A 20,783-nucleotide genomic window follows, 5' to 3' on the forward strand; every position below is an offset into this window, starting at 1 on the left:
AAAGTGAGCATGATGATGGTTAGGCACGGGTCGTAAGTTCCAATGAAACCAGTGGGTGTGAATCCAAAGTCCATCTGCAAGGTTCTTTGAAATTGGCTTTTATTTCTGTATAATTTTGATGCATATATTTTTCACTTACTAAAAAATGTTGACAGGTTTCAGAGTGGCAGCCATGTTAGTCTGCATCAGCAGAAACAACAAGGAGCCCTTGTGGCATCTTAGAGACTAACACATTTCTTTGTGTATAAGCTTTCATGGGCTGGAACCCACTTCATCTGATCCATTTAAAAAAAAAACACTATTTTTTTTTTTAAAATTTGTGCTCTCATCTGTTTGGTTTTTGTCTGGTTTTCTTTCTCCTCTAGTTCGGGGGTTGTTTGTTTTTTTTCCCCTCGCTTTCTTTCCTCTACCACAGTCTGTTTTCCTTGGTTCTCTGCCAGCTGCACGTGCTGCACAGGATTACGTGCTACTGATCTGCTTCCTTTGCAAACCTTCCTCCTCCGTTGTAAGGCTGTTGCCTGGAAAGTGAGAGTCTGGATCTTCCCCCTGGCCAAATAAAGAATCATGTGGCCTTATTCTCCTCTGCTTTGGGAAGATGGGACTGTCACAGTCCAGGGCAACTGCGACTATATTCCTCCTTTGTGGGCCCCCGAGGACACGCGTTCTAGGCTCCTGGCTCCTCAGCCATCACCTCTCTTGGGGAGAGCCCCACGTCTCTCTCCCTCCCAACCAGGGTTTTTCCAGGATCCACAGGTCCCTGCCTTACAATGTGACATTCCCCCAGCAAGCCAGACGGACTAAACAGGCTAGTGGCCGCACCTTGTTGTCTCTCCAAAGGCTGGGAACAGCTGTAATTGCCAGCAGTTATAAGTTACCCCACAGCCCTTTATAAGGAAGTGTAACCCTTCTGCCCCTCTGAGTTGGCAGCAACAAGGGCCAGGTTCAGTATCCAGGGGTTCCATTTCAATAACACAAGGCATAACCGGCTCGAGCCCCCACCCAGTGACCTGGGACACTTACATACCATACCCTTCTGGGTGCCTCTAGGAGGCAATACTTCCCCTCTCGCAAGCACGGAGTCTGAGTGTAGCGAAATCTTTTTAATAAAGGAAGGAATCAATGCGGCATCCCATTGGAGAAGCACCACAAACAGAGTTATAACACAAACCATAACCACCCCCCCAAGTACATTTGGCAATGTCCTTTCCCCCCCTTAGGGGTTTTTTTTCCCCCCCCCCCCTTAGGTCTTCCAATCAACTCCAAAGTCCAACAACCCAAAAAGTCTCTGGTCAATGCCACCCAGAATTCAAGTGTCTATCTGTAGAGGTCCCTCCCCGCAGCCTGGGTGAAAGGGGCACCTTACGTGTCCAGGACCAACTGCCCTGCCTCTCCGTGAGTTCTGCTTCCGCTTCTCCACGAACTGCTCCGCCTTACAGCCGCTCCACTCTGCTCCTTCCACCAGCTGCCTCGTGAGCTGCTCCAGTTGTCCCAGCAAACTGCTCAGCTCCACTCACTCTGTGGGGCTGCTCCAGACGCCCCACAGCTACTCCGCTCTGCCAGCCGCTCCACTCCACCAGCTGTCCTGTGATCCGCTCCAGCCATCCTCATAAAACTGCTTCCACTCCACCAGCTGCTCTGTTCCACAGTATAGCTTCAGGCTCCCCCACTAGTTAGCCCAGTACTCAGTGCTCCAGCTCAGTAATTCAGCTCTTTTGTGATTTTCAGCTCTTAGTGATCTCAGCACATAGTAGGGGAGCCCACTGCTAGTGCACCATTAGCCCACAGTGAGTTCAACTCAGAACCCTGTATCTAGATCTTAAGGGAATAAAAAATCAACTCTGATATTCCAACAGTGGAGAGAGAAGGAGGAGGAGGAGGAGGAGGAACAACTGGTGCTTCTAGCTCCACAAGGAGCCTGCACACCAGGTACAAATACCTGTCTCCAACCTCTCTCTCTCTCACAAGGGTTTTGGAACCCATGTCCACTTGTCTAGCAAGTACCACCCAACTGAGGTTGAGTCATTTCTGTCACAAAGCAGTCCCACAGCTCGGCAGTCTGGGATGGGGCAGGCGTGCCTATGCAAATATTTGAGATTTCGCATTCCAGACATTCTTTCCACACTTCCCGTACTTCACCACCAGATGTCAGGGTACAGCTCATCCTGACTCTGCTTACACAAGCATTTATTCTTATAGTGAAAAACTACAAAGAAAAAGAGGTGGAGTGAAGGTGGGGCACTGGGGGCTGGGATGGGAAGAGGTGGAGCGAGGGGGGGCCTTGGAGTGGAGATGGAGCCTCCCCCCCCGCAAAATAAAATCACTTCTCTACAAAATCCTTGCATAGATTTTTAGATGTGCAATCTGAGTATTCATCTTTCGCCTTTAAATGCTTGGATTTTCAGCCATATCGTTTTTTAAATACATCCTTCAAAAGACTCCCCTTATCTAAAACACACACATGAACCTGGGCTGCCGTGGGGTATAGGAGCCCCATAAATCCTAAAGACGGGCCTGAAAGGGAGAGTAAATCAGGCTAACAATGAAATCTGAGTTCAGCTGCAAATTGACCTTCTAAGCGATTGCTGTAGCTCCATAATGGGTCAGCCTCACGCAGGCCTGTCTCTGTGTCTTTGCCATTCCAGAGTCTCTTGTAGTCTCCCTTCACTGGACACTTCTCCTGATCCCTCTGGGTTTCCATTGCCTTTCAGGGGCTGCTCCAACTGCTGTTTCTCCCCTATCTTTCTGTGAGGCCCTGGGGAGTGAGTCCTGGGCTCCTCTGAGGCAGAGTCACCACAGTTGGTTGTAATCAGCTGCAGAGACTCGAACCCAGAATTTCTCCCCTTTCACAGCTTCTTCCACTCCTGGAATTTCAGATAGATCAGTCTGGGATTAGTGTGCTATGCCTGGGGATTCCTCTTTTCATTCACTGCTCCTCTTAACAATGCACACATCCAGACTGGCTATCAATAAATTCAGGATCTTCCATTTAATAAGCTCCCTTACTCTCCTAAAGATCCCCAAGCGCCTTAGAAGCAAACTAAAGACCCAGCTCGCTGGGTTGTGCAGAGATGTGGTCACACTCCATTGAAGTGGATTCAGAGTAGCAGTCTTGTTAGTCTGTATCTGTGAAGTGGAATGGAACATAGCAGCAGCTGCCAGCAACATGAATCAGCAATTTTGAAAAAGCCAGAAAGGAGACGCCTGTGTCCGGTAGATACTTTCACTGGACGTTGAACAAGTGAGACTAGATGTTGGACTGGGGAGGGTTTGGTCAGGAGAACAAGGCTAACATTGAGCATTAGCCTGCTAAACCCAGGGTTGCAAGTTCAATCCTTGAGGGGCCACTTAGGGATCTGGAGCAAAAAATCAGTACTTGGTATTACTAGTGAAGGCAGGGGGCTGGACTCAATGACCCTTCAGGGTCCCTTCCAGTTCCATGAGACAGGTATATCTCCATATATATTATCTCCTGTAAATGTAAACATTCCTGCTCCTGGGAAAACGGTGTTTATATATGTGTGGGTGGGTGTGTCTAGATACTGACCACAGACATGGTATCAAGCCATTAGTACAACAGCTTCCAGATATGCATCTTACGTTAGCCCACCATACGGCTGTTTTATCATCGTATTACTTCCAAAACAATGCGAAGCTACTTAGAATCATAGAAACGTAGGGCTGGAAACAAAAAGGCTCAGATCAGCCTCAAGACTGGAGCTAGGCTGGAATTTTCCTGGGAAATGTGGAGTGATTTGAACACAGGGTCGCTGATTTACAATCTAAATATACAGGCATTTTTCACAACCCCGAAAGTCTTCCAAGCCGGGCTTTTCAAAGGTCCCGACCCTAAGGGAGTGACCTTGCCCAGATAATTTAATTCCCTTGGGTGCCTCTGCAAAGGGCTCACGTCGTATCTGAAAGGCAGTAGGACTGAGACCTAGGGCTAGATGATGACCTCCTGAGGTCTGGTCCAGCCCTAATTGTCTATGATGCTAGGTGGGGTGGCAGTTTGTCACGTCCCACCGGGAACACGCTGCTCTGTAGTGGCCTACTGGCATCAACAGGCAGTTAATGAGGCCGCTGGCTTTGCAGTGCAGGCCAGTCTGGGACGCTGGTGATCTGTCTGAACAAGGGCTCTTGCCCTGAGATCTGTAACTAGCAGTGACTTTCCCTAGGAGCTGGGCCTGGCCAGAGGATGATTGACGGGGGGAGGTTCAGCAGCTGGGCTGGGCCCACGTGAGCGCAGCCAGGCCCGCGGGGGGAAGCAGGAGGCCTGCCCGGCACTGCCCCCTGCGGCCGCTAGGTGTCCCCGCGCTGCAGCGCCGCGGCCCGCGGGCGAGGCCCCTGGTAAACAGCCGCGGCCAGGCTGGAGCCGAGCGGGGTGGAGGGCGCGGGCGGTGGCCGGAGCACGGTAAAGGCGGGTCCGGGGGAGGGCGCGGTAGCGGGGTCGGGCTGAGCGCGGGAGGAGTCGGAAGTGGGGCGGGGCGCGCAGCCCAGCGGCCCCCAGCCCCCTCCAGGGCAGCCTGGGCTCGCTGCAGCCAGCCCGGGGCTCCTCCCCGCCTCGCAGGATCATCTGCACTCCTGGGTTGCAGACTGCAGCCCGCGGGAATCTGCCCCGCCCCCAGCCAGCTCCAGGACAGCTGGGATGGTGCGCTGGGGGCATGTCCTGTGGCTGTGCAGGGGCCGGTGTGTGTGTGTGATGTGGGTCTGTGCAGGCTGCTCTGTCTGGGGGGGATCGGTGTCTGTGCAGGGTGGTGTATGGCTACTCTCTGTGCAATAGCTCCGGGGTGGGGGTCTGTGTCTGTGCAGGGTGTGTATGGCTGCTCTGTGGGGGGATCGGTGTCTGTGCAGGGTGTGTATGGCTACTCTCTGTGCAGGGCTCGGGGGGGGGTATGTGTCGTGTGCAGGGTGTGTATGGCTACTCTCTGTGCAGGGCTCGGGGAGGGGGGTCTGTTCTGTGGCAGGTAGCTCTGTCTGGGGTGGGGATCGTGTCTGTGCAGGGTGTGGTATGGCTCTCTCTGTGCAGGTCTCGCGGTGGGGGTCTGTGTCTGTCGTCTGTGCAGGGTGTAGTATGGCTAGCTCTCTGTGCAGGGCTCGGGAGGGGAGTCTGTTTCTGTGCAGGGAAGCTCTGTCTGGGGTGGGGGATCGTGTCTGTGCAGGGTGTGTATGGCTGCTCTGTCTGGGGGCCGGTCGGTGTCTGTGGCAGGGTGTGTATGGCTGCTCTCTGTGCTGGCTCAGGGGGAATCGGTGGTCTGTGCAGGGTGTGTATGGCTGCTCTCTGTGCAGGGCTCGGGGTGGGGGTCTGTGTCTGTGTCTGTGCAGGGTGTGTATGGCTGCTCTCTGTGCAGGGCTCGGGGAGGGGGGGTCTGTGTCTGTGCAGGGTAGTGTATGGCTGCTTCTGTGCAGGGCTCGGGGGAGGGGGGGTCCTGTGTCTGTGCAGGGTGCTCTGTCTGGGGGTGGGGGTGGGATCGTGTCTTGTGGGCAGGGAGTGTATGGTGGGGGTTTGGGTGCTTTCTGTGCCAGGCTTTGTGGGGGAAGAGAGATCCGTGCCTGTGCAGGGTGAGTGTGGTGGGGGTTGGGTGCTTTCTGTGCAGGGCTGTGGGGAGGGCGGGGGAGGATTGGTGTGTTTGCGGGTTTGGGTATTCTCTGTGCAGGGCTCTATGGGGGGGCAGGTGGATTGATTTATATCAAATGGATTTAAATCATGATTTAATTCAATGGTTTAAATCAAGTCTTCCTGACTAGTGATTTAAATAATAGATTCTACATAAAAGTGCATTCTTGTTGGTGTTATAACTTAATATTTATTCTCACAACTGGGAATAGATGTAGGTTCATTTTTAGAAGCTACACGCTATACATTTCGAAACAGTGATTTATTTTGAAAACTTTTAAGATTAGTTTACAGCTATATCAGAAAATGTTTGTTTTGGTTTGTTTCACTTTACTAAGGTAATGAAGCAGATATTTATGAAGTCATGGGAGGTGAACTATGCTCCAATTCAACAAGTTAATCATTAAATATTTGGAGGATTTTCTTGTCATGCTGTATTAGAAGGAGAACATCACCAACAAACATTTAATGTTTTATTTAACTAAAACAACAGTGTTATATATTTTGGATATTTTTCTTCAACAGAAAACATATAATTATTTTAAGCAAAACAATAAGCAATATGAATTTTTAAAATTATAGTTAAACATTCCAGTTTTTAAAATTGTTTTCCACTAAAATAGTTAAATGAAATATTTAAAAAAAAATTAAATCGAACTGTCCACCAGGTCAACATGAGAACTTAAAATATTGGCTCTGCAAGATGAACTCAGTCAGTCTGAACCTTTCCATTTCCTGTTTGTTTCATATTCTGGAAAAGAAATAAGTTTTCCTGCTTTTGTAGGTTCCCAAACAATTTCTCAGGCTCCAACGTCTACACTACGGGATATGAAATCGAATTTGCTAAAATCAAGTTTTATAAAACTGATATTGTAATTTCGATTCTGTGCGCCACACTAGCACAGTAATATCCGGCGTTGTGCGCCATGCTCCGAGGCTAACTGTCGATTCTGAAGCGTGCATTTGTGGTAGCACTTCCGTAGCTATCCCATATTCCGAGTGTCCCCCGCCCCTTGGAATTCAGGGTTGAAATGAGTGGTCGGGGGGTTCTGGGTAAACATGTCGTCAGTCCATGTCCTTCCTCCGGGAAAACATCACCTACAATCCTTTCACGCCGTTTTTCCTGGAATTGCCCCTGGCAAGACGCCATAGCAACGGCACTCATGGAGCCGTTCCAGCTTTTTTTTTTTTCGGCACCGTATGTGTACTGGATGCCGCGGATGAGAGAGGCAATCTCCAGCCGCTACATCTAGCAGAGCAACATAAAAAACAGAAAATACAAAACAGCCATTCAAAATAAACTTGCTTTTGCAAGATTACGTCAGAGATCGGGTTACCAACCGATCGGTCTGTACTGGTCTACTGCCCTGGACCGCCATCTCCGAAAACTGGGCAATGAGATATGGTTATCTCTCCTCTACTCTGTGCTTGTCCTCTGCATCACGATGCCCCTGGCTGAAATTTTGAAAGCAAAATTGGGATTGACTCAGCATGGAATGAGTCAATCTCCCTTATGTTTCTAAAAATAGAGTCCGTCCTGCCTAAATAATAGGAAGTGTAAATAGAGAATCTAGTGGTGTCAGAGAGCACAGCTTGCTCGTGTGTCAGTGTCATATTCCACTAGGGGTTGCCCCTGCATAGAACTGAACCCGTTGCCTTTCCTCCTCCTCCCTCAAATCCTTACCTGGGCTATACTAACTACGTGGCAGTGGCCCCGGCTCCCCGATTTGTGTCATGAAGTTGTAAGAATACAAGAATAAGAAAGCAGAATTACTGTTAGTGAGATAAACTGAGGTGGGGGGAAGCACTGAGGGCAGCCTCCGGGTGCTATGGACAGTCCAAGGCAGGACAGACTCTATTTTTAGAAACATAAGGGAGAATTGACTCATTGCCAAAGCGAGTCAATCCAATTTGCTTTCAAAAATTTTCAAGCCCCAGTTTCAATGATGAAGCTGGTTCTTATCTTCTTTCTTGACGCTCTAATGGTAGTACAGGAATTCTCATATGAGCAATTATCAGGCAGGTCAGGCTTCTAGGGGTTCCGAGAATGGTGGGTCACGGTCGTGCTTCTACCTTCTACCCCGGGGAGAGCGGGAGAGGGAGAGGAGCAGTCTGCTTTCCTGCTGTAGCAATCCCGTCTAACCAGCAGCACAGTAACATAGGTGACCATCGGAAAGTGTCAAGATGATTTCTTTCCCTTTTTTTTTTTTTTCACAGGGATGGGGTAGAGAAAGAAATGAGGAGCTGTTCCATGAACCACGCCAGAAAGCTGTGTTGAAACCTACAGACATTGGGAGCTCAGCCAAGATGCAATAATTTTCAAGACTGCTGTGGACCTGTGGGATAGCTGGAGTATCCTCAGTAACTTCCAGCCATGAGCGTCCATTTGAGTCTCTGGCTCCTCGTTACGCTTGTCACGCAGGCGCTGTTTGTACGGAGTTTTTTTATTCAAACGCTTTGGCATTTTTCGTGTTCCGGTAACGGAGCTGATACAACAGTATTTGTCTCCCCATACAGCGATCAGATCTAGTTATCTCCTGTACACGGTCTAACTGCCTGGATGCTGTTTTTTTGGATTTGAAGCTGCATCGCCAGCCGTTGGCTGATCAGACGCTCCACAAGCTGGGCAGCACGGGAAATGTATCTCAATAGTTTCGCGGCGGCTTTTCCTGTTTACCTGCCCGTATATCGCTGCTCTACATCCGAGCTTCAGATTGCGTGGTGCCGAGAGCGGTGCCAGTGTTGTAAACTCTGGATAATGTGAGAGGAAAAAAAAAGTAACTGAATCACTATTATCAAGCCATTATATGTTATTTATTACCACATGTTGGTTTGAAATGAGCCATTGCTTGATGGACCAGTCACTATCAGGCTAGTCTTTATAAATTATTGACAGTGCTTCTCAAAATGATCGGTAAACAGGTAGGTCTATGTCAACGATACGTAACTCGATTGGCAGTATTTTTAATATGAACCAGATTATTGTACTGGATACAGGGTTTTTTTGCTTTTGCAGTTTATTATTTTAGGCCCTGATCCTCCTGGATGGGACTCCTACATCTGTCAGAGTCCATTGCGACTTCCCTGGTCTCTGGCTGGCAGGCATTAGGGGTCCTACCTACATGGGTTCCTATTTCAGGGAGTCCTTTGGATTTGCAGCTGAGATTTTGTTTTTTTTTAATGCAGAGATTTCTTCTGCAAATATTTTTTGCAGGGCCTCCCACACTGTTCTCCTTTGAGCCTGTTGATTAAAATCCCATATCATGGTGGAGTGTGAAGTAGAGGGGTGGGGGACTGGGAAGTCGAGTTATTCTCTCATTTGAGGATGGCAGTTTGCCATGCAACGGTACATTTCCTCATAAACCGGGAGAGAAGTGACCTCTGGTGGACCAACACCCTGCCCTGCCCGTCTCTCAGTGGCCTTCCACCCTCGCAGAACATCAACAGAGCAACTCATAATGGCTGGACCGCTTTGCGCTATGGGTAGCAAGGTTCGCCTGGTACTCGAGACTTTCTGGTGGGCGTGCATGAATCACTACTGATGGTGATCTGTATCGAGGTCAGGTGAACAAGAGAGCTTTCGCCCTTGAGATCGCGTGGTCGTCATATCAGCTCAGCTGGACCTCTCCTTCGCCTAGTGTGCGTGGGGCCTGCCAGGAGGCTAGGCCTCGCGGCCTCTCGACCCTGGCTCCCGGGAGGCTAATCCTCCCTCCCTCACAGCTTCGTCCAAGAGCCTCGGTGTCTCGCGCTCTGCTGCCGCCACCGCGCTCAGATGGACGTCGCTGGGCCAGGCCCGGGGCAGCGCGTGGTGAGCTTAGCATGGGAGGCCTGCCGCGCGACCAGGTCGGCCGCCTCGCGAAGGCCCGATCCATGATACACGCGGTCCGCTCCTCCGCGTCGCTGCTTGGCGCTCGAGCGTCCGGCGATGGCGCGTCAGCGGACTGCCAGCGACACGGTCGGTCGGCTACCAAGAGCACAGGCGCGAGCTAGGCTGAGAGAGGGCAGCGAAGGGGCGGGGGGTGTGAGGATAATAGCATGGGCAGGGTGGGTGTTCGACGGATGGGTGGTGGGCGGGGGTGGGCGTGCGCTCGGATAGAGAGGTCAGCGCGGTAAAGGCGCTCGGTACCGGGGTTGGGCGCTATGAATAGAGGAGGCCAGGAGGTTAGCTGGGGTGGCGGGCTCGGGAGTCTGTGCAGCGAGCGGGAGAGGGTCAGAGGTGCGGGGGTTGTTGGCGCTCCGCGAGCCAGCGGCGCCCGCCCCTCCAAGGGCAGCCTGGGCTTCGTCTGCAGGCTGGGCACGTCGCGCTCGTGGTCCTCTCGCGGCGACTGCATGCCTAGCCCGGTCCGCCGGCCTACGGGTCGACGCACGCCGCTGGGTGTGCAAGGCTTGCCAGCCCGGCGGGATCTGCCCCGCCCCAGCCAGGCGTCCAGCGCAGCTGGGGATGGTGATGCTCAAGGCGGGTCAGTTGTCCTAGTGTGTCTGTGCGCGGGGCGGTGTGTGTGTGTGATGTGGGTCTGTCAGGCTGCTCTGTTCTGTGGTGCGGGTCGACGTGTCTGTGCAGGGTGTGTATGGCTACTCTCTGTGCAAAGCTCGGGGGTGGGGGTCTGTGTCTTTGCAGGGGTGTAGTATGGCTGCTCTGTGGGGGATCGGTTGTTCTGTGCAGGGTGTGTATGGCTACTCTCTGTGCAGGGCTCGGGGGAGGGGGGTATGTGTCTGTGCAGGGTGTGTATGGCTACTCTCTGTGCAGGGCTCGGGGAGAGGGGGGTCTGTTTCTTGCAGGGAGCTCTGTCTGGGGTGGGGATCGGTGTCTGTGCAGGGCTGTGTGGAGTGTGGCAGTTGCTGCTCGTGCAGGCGTCGAGTGGCGGGTCTGTGTCTGTGTTCTGTGCAGTGGTGTGCTATGGCTGCTCTCTGTGCAGGGCTCGGGGTTGAGGGGGAGTCTTGTTTCTTGGAGGAGCTCTGTCTGGTGGTGGGGACGGTCGGTGTCTGTGCAGGGTGTGTGGTGGCTGCTCTGGCTGGGGGCGGTCGGTGTCTGTGCAGGGTGTGTATGGCTGCTCTCTGTGCTGGCTCAGTGGGTGATCGGATGTCTGTGCAGGTGTGTATGGTGCTCTCTGTGCAGGCTCGGGGTGGGGGTCTGTGTCTGTGTCGTGCAGGGTGTGTATGGCTGCTCTCTGTGCATGGGTCTGGGGGGGGGGGTCTGTGTTCTTTGCAGGGTAGTGTATGGCTGCTCTCTGTGCAGGAGAGCTCGGGGGAGGGGGGGTCTGTGTCTGTGCAGGGTGCTCTGTCTGGGGGGGTGGGGGTGGGATCGGTGTCTGTGCAGGGAGTGTATGGTGGGGGGTTGGGTGCTTTCTGTGCCAGGCTTTGTGGGGGAAAGAGGAGATCCGTGCCTGTGCAGGGGTGAGTGTGGTGGGGGGTTGGGTGCTTTCTGTGCAGGGCTGTGGGGAGGGCGGGGGGAGGATTGGTGTGTTTGCGGGTTTGGGTATTCTCTGTGCAGGGCTCTATGGGGGGGCAGGGTGGATTTGATTTATATCAAATTGATTTAAATCATGATTTAATTCATGGTTTAAATCAAGTCTTCCTGACTAGTGATTTAAATAATAGATTTCTACATAAAAGTGCATTCTTGTTGGTTGTTATAACCTTAATATTTATTCTTCACAACTGGGAGATAGATGTAGGTTTCATTTTTAGAAGCTACACGCTATACATTTTGAAACAGTGATTTATTTTGAAAACTTTTAAGATTAGTTTTACAGCTATATCAGAAAATGTTTGTTTTGGTTATTTCATTTACTAAAGGTAATTGAAGCAGATATTTATGAAGTCATTGGGAGGTGAACTATCTCCAATTCAACAAGTTAATCATTAATATTTGGAGGATTTTCTTGTCATGCTGTATTAGAAGGAGAACATCACCAGACAAACATTTAATTGTTTTATTTAACTAAAACAACAGTGTTATATATTTTGGATATTTTTCTTCAACAGAAAACATATAATATTTTAACAAAACAAGCATATGAATTTTTAAATTTAGTTAAACATTCAAGTTTTTTAAAATTGTTTTCCACTAAAATAGTTAAATGAAATATTTAAAAAAAAATTAAATCGACTGTCCACCAGGTCAACATGAGAAACTTAAAATATTGGCTTCTGCAGATAACTCAGTCATCTGAACCTTCATTTTCCTGTTTGTTCATATTCTGGAAAAGAAAAATAAGTTTTCCTGCTTTGTCAGGTTCCAAACAATTTCTCAGGCCACGTCTACACTACGGGATAAAATCGAATTTGCTAAAATCAGTTTTATAAAACTGATATTGTAATTTCGATTTCTTGCGGCCACACTAGGCACAGTAATTCGGCGTTGTGCGTCCATGCTCCGAGGCTAACGTCGATTTCTGAAGCGTTGCATTGTGGGTAGCACTTCCGTAGCTATCCCATAGTTCCCGCAGTGTCCCCCGCCCCTTGGAATTCAGGGTTGAATGTTAGTGGTCGCGGGGGGTTCTGGGTAAATGTCGTCAGTCATTCCTTCCTCCGGGAAAACATCACCTGACAATCCTTTCTCGCCGTTTTTCCCTGGATTGCCCTGGCAGACGCCATAGCACGGCAACCATGGAGCCCGTTCAGCTTTTTTTTTTTCCCGGCACCGTATGTGTACTGGATGCCGCGGAGAGAGAGGCGATACTCCAGCGCTACACAGCAGCATTCACTTGCTTTTGCAAGATAGCAGAGATGGTTACCGTCGTTCTGTACCGTCTACTGCCGGAGAAAACTGGCAATGAGATGACGGTTATCTCTCCCTCTCTGTACTGTCCACTGCTATCATGAGTGCCCCTGGCTGAAAATTTTTGAAAGCAAAATTGGGATTGACTCACTTGGCAATGAGTCAATTCCTCCCTTATGGTTTCTAAAAATAGAGCCGTCCTGCCTAGAATAATAGGCAAGTGTAATAGAGATCCAGTGTATCAGAGAGCACAGCTGCTCCGTGTCAGTATTCACAGGGGTTGCCCCTGCAAGAACCGCACCCCGTTGCTTCCCTCCTCCCTCAACCTTCCTGGGCTACCGTGGCAGTGCCCCTCCCCCATTTGTGTCATGAAGTTGTAAGGAATACAAGAATAAGAAACAGAGACTTGTTAGTGAGATAAAATGAGGTGGGGGAGGCACTTGGAGGCAGCCTCCCGGGGCTATGACAGTCCAGGCAGGACGGACTCTATTTTTAGAAACCATAAGGGAGGAATTGACTCATTGCCAAGCGAGTCAATCCCAATTTTGCTTTCAAAAATTTTCAGCCCCCAGTTTCAATGATGAAGCTGGTTATTAGCCGTTCTGTCCTATCTACTGGGAGTAACAGGAATAATTGCCTCTCGATATTGAGCAATTATCAGGCATGGGGTTCTCGAGGATGGTGGGCAGTCCTCTGCACCGTCTACCACCGGGGAGGGGGAGAGGGAGAGGAGCGGATACTGCTCTTCACTGCTGTAGCATCCGTCTACCAGCAGCATTCAGTACACATAGGGTGACATTGAAAGTAGTCAAGGAATGATTTCTTTCCCTTTTTTTTTCACGTGGTGGGGGGGGAAGAAACTGAGGAGCTGTTCCCTGAACCACGCCAGACACTGTGTTTGAACCTACAGACATTGGGAGCTCAGCCAAGAATGCAAATAATTTTCAGAGACTGCTGTGGACTGTGGGATAGCTGGAGTCCTCAGTACCCCCTCCATCCATGAGCGTCCATTTGAGTCTCTGGCTTCCCGTTACGCTTGTCACGCAGCGCTGTGTATCCTGGAGTTTTTTATTCAAACGCTTTGGCATTTCGTGTTCTGTAACGGAGCTGATACAACAGATTTGTCTCCCATACAGCGATCAGAGATCTAGTATCTCCCGTACGGTCTATGCTGGAGCTCTTTTTGGATTTGAGACTGCATCGCCAGCCGTGCTGATCAGAGCTCCACGCTGGGCAAGCAGGAAATGTAATTCAAAAGTTCGCGGGGCTTTTCCTGTTTACCTGCCCGCTGCATCCGAGTTCAGATTGCTGTCCAGAGCGGTCAGTGTTGCACTCTGGGATACCGCCCGGAGGCCAATAACGTCGATTTCCGTCCACACTAACCGTAATCCGAACTGTTAATATCGAATTTAGCGCTACTCCTTTCGTTCAGGGTGGAGTACAGAAATCGATTTAAAGAGCCCTTTATTTCGATATAAAGGGCATTGTAGTGTGGACGGGTACAGCGTTAAATCGATTTAACGGCCATTAAATCGATTTAAACGCGTAGTGTAGACCAGGAATGAATTAGTTCCAATGAAGAAAACAGTCTTTCTACACCGATGGAAGAAAAAGCTACTGCTGTTAAAAGTGAGATTGTTACTTCAGCAGTCTCCGAATCTAAGTACTTAAGTGACTTCCACTGGTTCACTGATGTGACTTTCTTGAAAACATCAGCAAACATGTATTTCTTGAATGATTTACCCTTAGCTCTGAAGTTTATTCTAGTTGGCATTACGGAGGGATGATAACTGCATATCCATGTCATAGCCAACTTCTCTTCTTCAGCAGTTAAGGTTTGACCTTGGTACCGAGTATTGAGAATATTTGCAAGAAAATGAGCTGGAGATAGTGCCTGTCCCATATGGTTTTTTTAATGCTTGTAATTTAAGTCTGTCATTGCATATTTCTCTTTTTAAGGTCTCACTCAGTTCCTTCCAAACTTTGGCTATGATGCTGCCATCTGTTTTTTCATGATTTTGTTCACAAACTGTCATCTGATTAGGCCAGTTCTTGATATGGTGCTCAAAACAGTCCACTACTGAGTTCCATTGCACGTCTTGTGGTAGAGTTAGCTCAGTTCCTCTCACTTTTTTCAGAGCAGCTGCTGCAAAGTGGTTGTTACGGAAGTATTTTGCAATTTCGACAACATTAGCTTTTATTTCTGGAACAATGAAGTCTTTGGCTAGGAGGTGCATCAAATGAGCCCTGCAACCGTATGTTATTAACTTGGGACTCTCTTCTAAATAATTTCTCCTCATCTTGGATACATTAGCAGCATTGGCTGTGACCAAACTGCTTCTAGACATTTTGAAATTTTTTTCAGTTCGTTATAGCTTTTACTGCTACTTCTTGTACGTATTCTGCTGTGTGTGCATTTCCTGATGTATCAGTTGTTTCTGTAAGGAAGACATTCCCTTCTTCTGTCGTCACACAACAGGATCATTGTGGATGTTGCTCCACCCATCAAGACTCAGGTTAACAATTTCACCCCCTAGACCTTTTGCACACTACTCAATTTCTCTTTCATACATTTTATCAAGCAATCTGCCTGCGACATCTGCTCTGTTGGGTGGACTGTATCCTGGTCTTAATGACTGAGCCATGTTAATGAAGTATTGGGTTCTCAGTCATACGGAAAGGAGAGTCTGTTGCATAAACAAACCGGGCAATTTTTTCATCAATTGCCTCTTCTTATAATCTGCTGGTTCTTATCACAAACTTAGCTGATTTTTTTCTGGGTGACTGAGTTTTTTTTTTTCTTTTTGCTACAGGTGATCTACTGTGGCTATGTGACATACATGTGACCGAAACACTATCATTGGCAGATAACTCTGAAACTATAGAAAGTGGTGGTGATCTTGAAGGTGGATAGTCTTCAGAATCCTGTATCTTGAGGATGGATTCTCCTAAATGAAATAAGGCAATGCAGTTATTTAATTATTACCATACTGCTCATTTAGTATTACTCATTGCATTCACTGACACTCACTACTACTTTAAAGGTGAAATTGTAAAAGGAAGATCTGCCTATTTCAGCTATTTTTTTTTTTATCACAATTGCATCTAAAAGGATAGTACCAGAGAGTAACAGCTATATTTTTTGCTCAAACATGAGAATTCAAGAATAGTCCAGAAGGAAGACAGGTAGCCCTTAAGAAAGAAGTATGAAATAAAAAAGTTTACCATCCTCAAGATCCTGCATGTTCAGACATGTCGCTTTCATCATCTTCAAGGCAGCTTCCTCCTGAGAAGGAACTCTTCTCATGGTTTCATCCGGTCAACCAGGCCTTGCATTTCTTTGTTGCATTGTTTGCATTTTGCACCCATGTCTGTCCTACCCACAGGTAGAGGAACTTCACTAAACTATTCCCAAACTGGGTCTCTTCTATGGCCTGCTGCCATTATAGGTTTTCCCCTCTAGTGAGAGAATGGTATGGTAGATCTCAAATCAATGAAGGCTACACTTAGAAAGACCTCAAGACTTCTGGAATATGCTGCCCAAACAGTTTCACTTTTGTTTCTACTTCCTGTCCCTCCCTTCTCACATTTATCTCCAGACAACTTCTCCTTGTGCCGATCTATTCAAGCCTGTTATCTCTGGAGACACAAATCCAAATTTGGAGAACTGCAAAACTGAGCATCTCTGATGGTATCTTCTGGACTGAGCACTGAATCCCATTGGGTAGATAGCAATATTAACCTAAATAATCTATACAGAAGCCCTTGGAACCCCATAAGATTGTGTCCTTAATCAATGAACTATTGGAATTCATTTACAAAACTTTTCGTAAACATTACATGAATATATTATCTCATACTATAGGATTAGAATTTATAATCCCTATTCCATGATGAGATATCTTTGAGCTATAATGTATCTTAATTAAAACTATCATTAGATAGGATTTTTCCTCAAAAAGCATTTTATCAAAAAAATCTGATTTTTTTTTTTTAATAATTGATTTTTATCCACCCTGAGCTACCATAAGGTGGGTGCAGAACTGGTTGGAAAATAATTCCCAGAGAAGCAGCAAAGAATCCTGTGGCACCTTATAGACTAACAGACGTTTTGGAGCATAAGCTTTCATGGGTGAATACCCACTTTGTCAGATGCACGTTCCCAGAGAGTAGTTATCAGTGGTTTGCAGTCATGTTGGAAGGGCATAACGAGCGGGGTCCCGTAGGGACAAGCTCTGTGTGCGGTTCTCTGTCCGGTTCTGTTCAATATCTTCAATGATTCAGATAATGGCGTAGAGAGCACACTTATAAAGGTTGTAGACGATACCAAACTGGGAGGGGTTGCAAGTGCTTTGGGGAATAGGATTAAAATTCAGAATGATCTGGACAAACTGGAAAAATGGTCTGAAGTAAACAGGATGAAATTCAATACGGACAAATGCAAAGTACTCCACGTAGGAAAGAACAATCAGTTGCACACGCACAAACTGGGAAATGACTGCCTAGGAAGGAGAACTGCAGAAAGGAGTCTGAGGGTCAGAGTGGATCACGAGCTAAATATGAGTCAACAGTGTAACACTGTTGCCAAAAAAGCAAACATTATTCCGGGATGTATTAGCAGGAGTGTTGTAAGCAAGACACGAGAAGCAATTCTGCAGCTTTACTCCACACTGATAGGCCCTCAACTGGATACTGTGTTCAGCTCTGGACGCCACATTTCAGGAAAGATGTGGACAAATTGGAGAAAATCCAGCGAAGAGCAACAAAATAATTAAAAGTCTAAAAAACATGACTTATGAGGGAAGAGTGGAAAAACTGGGTTTGTTTAGTCTGGAGAAGAAAGGACGGAGAGAGGACATGCTAACTACATAAAAAGGTTGTTACCCGGACGAGGGAGGTAAATTGTTCTCCTTAATCTCTGAGAATAAAGAAGCAGTGGGCTTAAATTGCAGCAAGGGCAGTTTAGGTTGGACATTAGGAAAAACTTCCTGTCGGGGTGGTTAAGCACTGGAATAAATTGCCTAGGGAGGCTGTGGAATCTCCATCATTGGTGATTTCTAGGAGCAGTTAAGAGAAACACCTGTCAGAGATAATGCTTAGTCCTGCCACGAGTGCAGGGGGACTGGACTCAATGACCTCATGAGGTCCCTTCCAAGCCTATGATGAGGAGGAGTCAGCAGAGGTGGTGCTTTGCGATGGCAGCACCAGCTGGTGACTGCTCTTTGGCCGGCAGTAGAGCTGTTTGGAGATCAGGCCTTACGGTGCCGGGCCCTGCACGAGCACAGAACGAAGGCGCTCCTTGTGCCAAGGAGTTGGGGTGCTGCCCCAGCAGCGGGGGTGGCAGAGCAGGGTCCCTGGGCGTGCCGTGGAGTGAGGAGGTTTTCCTCATTCGCATGAGGCGCTAGATCGAATCCAGTGGGGTGATGTTGTCACATGTTTCCAGCAGGAGCACACTCAGGGCCCTGCGGCTCAGACGACCACAGAGCTGTTCCCTGTAGAGCTCTGGTGGCCAGGTCCTGTGCTCTGGGGCTGGTTGGGGGCTCTTTCGGGAAGGCCCTGCAGAGCCTGAGTACGCAGTCTGCTCTGGAAAGTGCAGGTGTCTCTGCCACCTCCTTGTGACCGAGGGGATCGCTGGCTCTGCCCCATGCAGTGGGGTCCCCGGTGGGGCCGTTGGCTCACGGGATGTGGGCTGAGGTAACTGGCGTTTCCCTGGCTTGCTCCTTTGCACGGAGTTGGTGTTCACCACACAGGGTGGCTGTAGCCAGGCCAGCTGTTTCCCACCCGTCCTGTTCAGAGGCTCAGTCCTGGCACAGCGCGGAGCCAGTTTGGTTCAAGGGGCTTTTCTACCCCTGTGTTAGCGAATGGCTGTGGCGCCACGCTGGCACTATGGCTCGGGGAGCCCTGGGGTCGTCTCCCCTCCACTCGGATTGTTTGTGTCTGAATTGACTCTTCTGTGTTTCCACGGGCGTTTCCTGGCTGTCCCGTCCGTGCCAGCCCCGAGTGGCTGATGAATGCTGAGTTGCGTGGGTATTTACCTGGATCCCACCTGCTTTGATCTCTCCCAGCAGGGCCTCAATCCTGATACTGGATGGAGCGAGGGGAAGAGCTGCAAGTCCCAGATCTCAGCAAAGGCGAGGATGAAGAGAGCTGGCCGAGCCCCCAAATAGGTGAGGGATAAATAAGCCCAGCTGAGAGGGGTGGGGGCAGCTGGGACCCCCACAGCCACCCCTGCAAGCCCGCCTGGCCCAGCTCCTCTCTGAGGTTGTCACCACCCTCTCCCTGGTCTGTGTGCACCTGGCACCCATCCCACCACCTGCGCCAAGGCCCCCAGGACCATATGGGAGCCAGGTCTTGGCTCTCACTGAAAAAGCCAATAATATTTCCAGCCCGCACAGAGGTGAAGAAAGGCCTGTGAACATGAGCTGGGTAGTGCTGACGCCTGCCTGAGTCGGCAGCAGCCTGAAAAAGCTGCAAGAGGTTTGACCGCCCCCTTCAGTCCCAGCTCGGAAACCCCCTCCAGGGAGGGGTGGGGCCAGGTGGGCGGGGCCTCAGGCTCTGACTGCCATAGCTGGGGCCCTGGCCTCCCATGAGGATGGCTCAGGTCTGATTGCCCGTTTGTTCCTGCAGGTGAGGGGCTGGCCAGCGTGGCCGGGGCAGAGGATGCTGCACCGGGAAGGGGCGGCACCAGCACTTATGTGGAGGCGGTGGAGGGAGCGTTGCACAAAGACCCTGCTGCAGGGGCAGAGGAAGCAGTGCCCAAAGGCAGTGCCAGGGTGGAGGAGGCGGTGCCAGGAGGTAGTGTTGATGCAGAGCTGGCGCGGCACAGAGACCACACCGTCAGGTGGCCCTTTAAGTGCTGCGAGTGTGGGAAAAGCTTCCGGCAGAGTGCCGTGCTGGCCAGGCACCAGCTGCTGCATGCGAGCGAGAGGCCGTATGTCTGCACCACCTGCAGCAAAGGCTTTTGCGATGGCGCAGCGCTGGCCGCGCATCAACGGGTACACACAGGCGAGCGTCCCTTCCCCTGCCTGGCGTGTGGCAAGGCCTTTGTCAGCAGCTCGGCGCTGCTGGTGCATCAGCGCGTGCACACCGGCGAGCGTCCCTACCGCTGCGGGGAGTGCGGGCAGAGCTTCCGGCAGAGTGCCCACCTGACGCAGCACCAGCAGGGCGCCCACACCGGCCCGCGCCCCCACGCCTGCACTTACTGCAGCAAGAGCTTTGGGCTGCGCTGCATGCTGGCGCGGCACTTGCGGACGCACCATGTTGAACAGCCCCACGCCTGCCCCGACTGCCCCCGTCACTTCCGCCACCGTGCCCACCTGCTCCGGCACCGGCTGGCACACACGGGCGAACGCCCCTTCCCCTGCCCAGTCTGCGGCAGAGCCTTTGCCCTAAGCGCCACGTTGCTGCGGCACCAGCTGGTGCACACGGGCGAGCGCCCCCACCGCTGTGAGGAGTGCGGGCGCAGCTACACGCAGAGCTCCTACCTGCGCCAGCACCAGCGCAGTGCCCACGCTGGTCAGCGCCCCCACACCTGCCCTGACTGCGGCCAGGCCTTCGCCGACCGGGCCAACCTCCTGCGGCACCAGCGGGGCCACACGGACGCCCGGCCCCACATCTGTGCTGAGTGCGGGAAGCGCTTTGCCCAGCTGGCCAGCCTAGTGGAGCACCGCTGGCGGCACACGGGCGAGAAACCTCACGAGTGCCCCTGCTGCGGGCGCTGCTTCCGCCACCACTCGGCCCTGCTTCGCCACCAGCGCTCCCATGCCGGGGAGCGCCCCTTCCGCTGTGGGCAGTGCGGGCGTGGCTACACCCGCAGCTCCAACCTCCTGCTGCACCAGCGGGTGCATGCTGCTGAGTGACATCCCCTCCACCAGGACATCACCAGCATCCGGTGCCTCCCACACCCCTCATGCTGGGATGGGTCTGGCCTGGCCCTGACCAGAGTCCGCACTCTTGCATGGCCGCTCCCCGCCCACTGCCCAGGAATAGGGGTGGCTGGACCCATCCAGGCACTGAGTGTGAGTGAAGCTGCTGCGAGCACTCATGGTTTCTCCAGCCCCATGTAGCAACATGGAGGCAGAGCTTCCTGCAGGGTGGGGGCTTTGGGAATGGAGACTTTGCCCAGGCTGTGCTGACCCGCTTTTTTCTCCTCTTTGGCTGGCTGGTGATGCCCGATCTGCTGCCCCAACTCACTGGGCCCTGCCGTGTGGCCCAGCCAAGCCAAAACCTGCCCTGCAGCTGCCCAGCTGTGCACAGGGCGGGGGCACAGAAGCAGGGGGATGCAAGCACTCAATGCAGGCTTGTGGGAAATGGGGAAGGGCTGGCTGGAGGGATGGGGATACTGCGGGTTGGGGGAAGCAGCTTTGAATGAATTTTCTAAAATGTTTTGTTACAAAGTGGAAAATAAACCCGTGACGTTACCAAGACGCTGTGGGGTGTCTGCAGTGG

At 50.8% G+C, this 20,783-nt stretch overlaps 2 protein-coding genes across 6 annotated transcripts in view; both read left to right on the plus strand.

Annotated features, from left to right (window-relative positions):
* LOC116829207 (C-type lectin domain family 2 member D-like) overlaps nt 1-20,783 on the plus strand; it is a 276,193-nt gene that overhangs the window by 146,306 nt on the left and 109,104 nt on the right. The gene's annotated exons all lie outside the window — the stretch shown is intronic.
* On the plus strand, nt 4,235-20,759 carry LOC116829172 (uncharacterized). 4 transcript variants are annotated; one of them, XM_075071647.1, is made up of 4 exons: nt 4,235-4,411; nt 15,149-15,297; nt 18,404-18,502; nt 18,963-20,759. In XM_075071647.1, exons 3-4 carry the CDS (start codon nt 18,424-18,426, stop codon nt 20,192-20,194), a joined length of 1,311 nt encoding a protein of 436 aa, XP_074927748.1. In that variant the 5' UTR covers nt 4,235-4,411; nt 15,149-15,297; nt 18,404-18,423; the 3' UTR covers nt 20,195-20,759. The 4 variants fall into 4 exon arrangements, with proteins under 4 accessions (XP_074927748.1, XP_074927747.1, XP_032643746.1 ...); XM_075071646.1 differs by having other exon boundaries at nt 4,317-4,411; nt 18,401-18,502; XM_032787855.2 differs by lacking the exon at nt 15,149-15,297 and having other exon boundaries at nt 4,317-4,411; nt 18,401-18,502.

The sequence above is a fragment of the Chelonoidis abingdonii genome, chromosome 12, assembly GCF_003597395.2.
Source record: "Chelonoidis abingdonii isolate Lonesome George chromosome 12, CheloAbing_2.0, whole genome shotgun sequence".
In the NCBI taxonomy this organism is placed as follows: Eukaryota; Metazoa; Chordata; order Testudines; family Testudinidae; genus Chelonoidis; species Chelonoidis abingdonii.

What these genes read in the sequence shown, in the direction of transcription:
- LOC116829172 (XM_075071647.1), top strand. Translation starts at nt 18,424, where the DNA reads ATGGAGCGAGGGGAAGAGCTGCAAGTCCCAGATCTCAGCAAAGGCGAG. An exon ending in CTGGCCGAGCCCCCAAATAG is followed by an intron (nt 18,503 to 18,962) that starts GTGAGGGATAAA and finishes TTGTTCCTGCAG; the next exon opens with GTGAGGGGCTGGCCAGCGTG.